Source organism: Mus caroli, chromosome 4 (genome assembly GCF_900094665.2).
Source record: "Mus caroli chromosome 4, CAROLI_EIJ_v1.1, whole genome shotgun sequence".
Classification (NCBI taxonomy): domain Eukaryota; kingdom Metazoa; phylum Chordata; class Mammalia; order Rodentia; family Muridae; genus Mus; species Mus caroli.
This window is the reverse complement of record NC_034573.1, coordinates 127,973,415-127,976,448: the sequence shown is the minus strand read 5'-3', so window position 1 is coordinate 127,976,448 and position 3,034 is coordinate 127,973,415. Positions and strand designations below refer to the sequence as shown.

Here is a 3,034-nt window from a genome sequence, read left to right as displayed (position 1 = left end):
AACCACTGAGCCATCCCTCCAGCCCTGCAGCATGCACTCCTAACCACTGAGCCATCCCTCCAGCCCTGCAGCATGCACTCCTAACCACTGAGCCACCTCTCCAGCCCTGCAGCATGTACTCCTAACCACTGAGCCGTCCCTCCAGCCCTGCAGCATGCACTCCTAACCACTGAGCCGTCCTCCAGCCCTGCAGCATGTAATCCTAACCACTGAGCCACCTCTCCAGTCCCTGTTCTGCTTCAATCTAGAAGTAAGGTCTCACCTAAACCCAGCTTTCTATGTAGCCAAGAATAACCGTGAACTTCTGATCATCCTGCCTCCACCTCCCAAATACTGGGATGAGAGGCATGCATGACCGTGCCTTGTTTGGAGATCCAGTTTTAATCACGATCCTTTGTCAGTCGTGAGAGAACCAAGCACTCATTCTGTGCCAGGCAACACTCTGAGGCGTTTACATGCCTGAGCACACCACAGGCCTCACAGCCACAGCAGCTTTCAAGAAGGGGCAATCACTATCCTCAAGTCACAGATGTCACACACACACACACACACACACACCCGCCACACACACACACCTGTCTGCCTCCAAAGCACAGTTCCTCAGGGCCCCTCAGGGACAGCACATGGGTTGCACCCACCGCTTGCAGGAAGAGGCCAGGCTCTGTCCCTCCACAAGGTGGCTAGATGCTGTCAAAGGGCAGAGGAGGGGGGAGCGCAGGGGGGTGTCAGGGAGGGGAGGGCAGGGCAGCTGAGCTCCTGACCTACTGGGAGGCTGGTTTTCAGTATGATGGGATCTGGGATCTTCCAGAAGCCGTTATCCTCATCCCAGCTCGACTCCCGCCTGATCTTCTCCAGGTTGCTATAGTTACAGTCTCTGCGGATGAGAGGCTGCACCTGCTCCAGGAGTTGCTGGAAGAGCATGGAGTCCCGCTCCTGCCGGCGGATGGTTGCCAGGTAATCAATCTTCTCCAGCTGGAACTCTGACTGCAGGTCCTTGATTTCTACCTCTGCTGCCCGGAGCTGAGCCGCGGAGAAGGGACAAGCGCTGAGTAGCTCCTCTCTGCCCACTTTGTCCCCAAAGTGCCCCCCAGCACCCCCTCACCAGTGGCTCCCCAGTTCACTCCATCCACACTGTGTCCAGCGTCCGGGCCTTGACCCACCATGCACCACCCTCCCTTCCAGCATGTGATAAGCACTTCCTGCATATCCACAGTCCTGCGAAACCCCAGCCTTCAACCACACAGCCCTAGCGGCGGCCACCATGCCCTATTCAGACATTTCTCCTGGAGCAGCAGAAAAGACACACAGCAGGCACTTATTAAATGCTCATGTGAAGAACAGAGGGTTGCCAGCTGTTAGCAAGGACTGCTGATGCCCATCTGGACCATGGAGCTAGGGACCCGAGCCAAACAGGGCCTCACCTTTCTCTGCATCTTCTCCAGCAGCTTGCTCTTGGCTCTCACTTCCTCCTGGATAGAGTCATACACGTTGAGCAGCACCCAGTCCCCGCCATCCTCATCCGAGTTCTGCAGTGCGGCCACCAGCTGCTTCTTGCGCTCGTCTGCGTACCGCTTCCGCCGCTTGTGCTTCTCCTTCAGGTCCTTGTTTTTAGCCTGCTCGCCCCCCACTACCTGCTGCTCCAGCAACTGCAAGCTATGGCCAGCCGGGAGGCAAAAGCAAGCATCACAGACCCTGCTGGCATCTGCCACCTGCTCCCCACAACCCACTTCACAGAGTGGTACAACTGAGGTGCAAAAAGCTACAGCGGCTTGCTCAGGGGCTGAGCCACCCCCAAACCCTGACACTGCATGACAGGGAGTAGGCGCATGGCTGTACTCTATCAGCATAGGGGTGGTGCGTCAGTTTTTGATCCGTTACAAGTGAATCACATCCTAGCGGGTGACTGAGTAGGCTCTGGGCTCAGAACTCTGCCTAACTGGCCTGCTGTGGCACCTGGCCTGCTGTGGCACCTCCCCTGCTCCACTGCCCCTCTTATGGCGGAGGAGGAGCCTGGTGTGGGCTCAGTAGAGGATGAGAAGCAGATCTCACCTCACCCAAGCCTAGGCTACAACTCCTCAACCTCCAACCTTGAATAGGGTTCTTCCCATCATCCCCTGGGCGCCTGACCCCTGACCCCTGGTACTTACCGGGCCAGCACCTGCTGTTGATCCACAGGCTGCAGCTCCTCTGTCAACACAGCCACTTCTACACCCACACTTTCCCTTCTCACGCTCACCATGGCCAGCAAGGGCTGAGGCTGGGCCTCCTCAGACACCTGGGCCACATGGGCCACCTGGGCTTCAGACTCCATCCACACGCCAGTCTCTGCCTCAGAAACCACCTCCTCAGCCACTCTCAGGTTTACATCAGGCTCCTGGACACAGGGAGACAAGACAGGATGGGGGCATGAATGAGCCTACCCAGTTCATACCACACACACACATACACACACACACACACACACACACACACACTCAGACACGCAGGCCGAGCATCCCTAACCCCAAAGTCTAAAACCCACTGTGCACAGAATCTGAAAATCTTTGAGTTCCAGGGAGCTCCAAAAGTTCCACATGTCATGAGCTGGGGAGATTGCTCAATGGCTACAGCCCATGGAAGCCCGAGGACCCTAGTTCACTTCCCCTGCCCCCTCCAAACCCACGCGCAGTCCCTCTAATTCCAGACTCGGAAAGCAGGAGACAGGGGCCCTCAGAGCAAGCTGGCTCCGGAGACCAGCCATGTGGGTGAGCCCTGCGGTTGGTTGGGAGGCCCTGTTTCAATGAACAAGGGTTAAGAGTGATCAATGGTGATTCCCAACGTCAGCTTTGAGCCTCCACAGCAGCCATGTGCACCAGCTGACATGGGCCCACACACATGCAAAACTTGTACACACACACATATGCAAATGGAAAAGAGAGAAAAGATTCAGATGTCTGTACGTGATGGACGGAACATAGTAGGAATGCGACCTGCAGCAAGCTGCACACAGTTTCTAATTCTTTTTTTTTTTTTTTTTTTTTTTTTTTTTTTTTTT

At 55.8% G+C, this 3,034-nt stretch overlaps 1 protein-coding gene across 6 annotated transcripts in view; it reads right to left on the bottom strand.

Annotated features, from left to right (window-relative positions):
* Kif17 (kinesin family member 17) overlaps nucleotides 1–3,034 on the bottom strand; it is a 39,107-nt gene that overhangs the window by 7,491 nt on the left and 28,582 nt on the right. For all 6 annotated transcript variants that reach the window (XM_029475720.1, XM_029475721.1, XM_029475717.1 and 3 more), the window contains exons 10-12: nucleotides 2,148–2,374; nucleotides 1,422–1,653; nucleotides 762–1,020 (exon numbers count right to left, since the gene is read on the bottom strand). In XM_029475720.1, coding sequence (XP_029331580.1) covers nucleotides 762–1,020; nucleotides 1,422–1,653; nucleotides 2,148–2,374 — 718 coding nt within the window. The remainder of the gene's footprint in view (nucleotides 1–761; nucleotides 1,021–1,421; nucleotides 1,654–2,147; nucleotides 2,375–3,034) is intronic.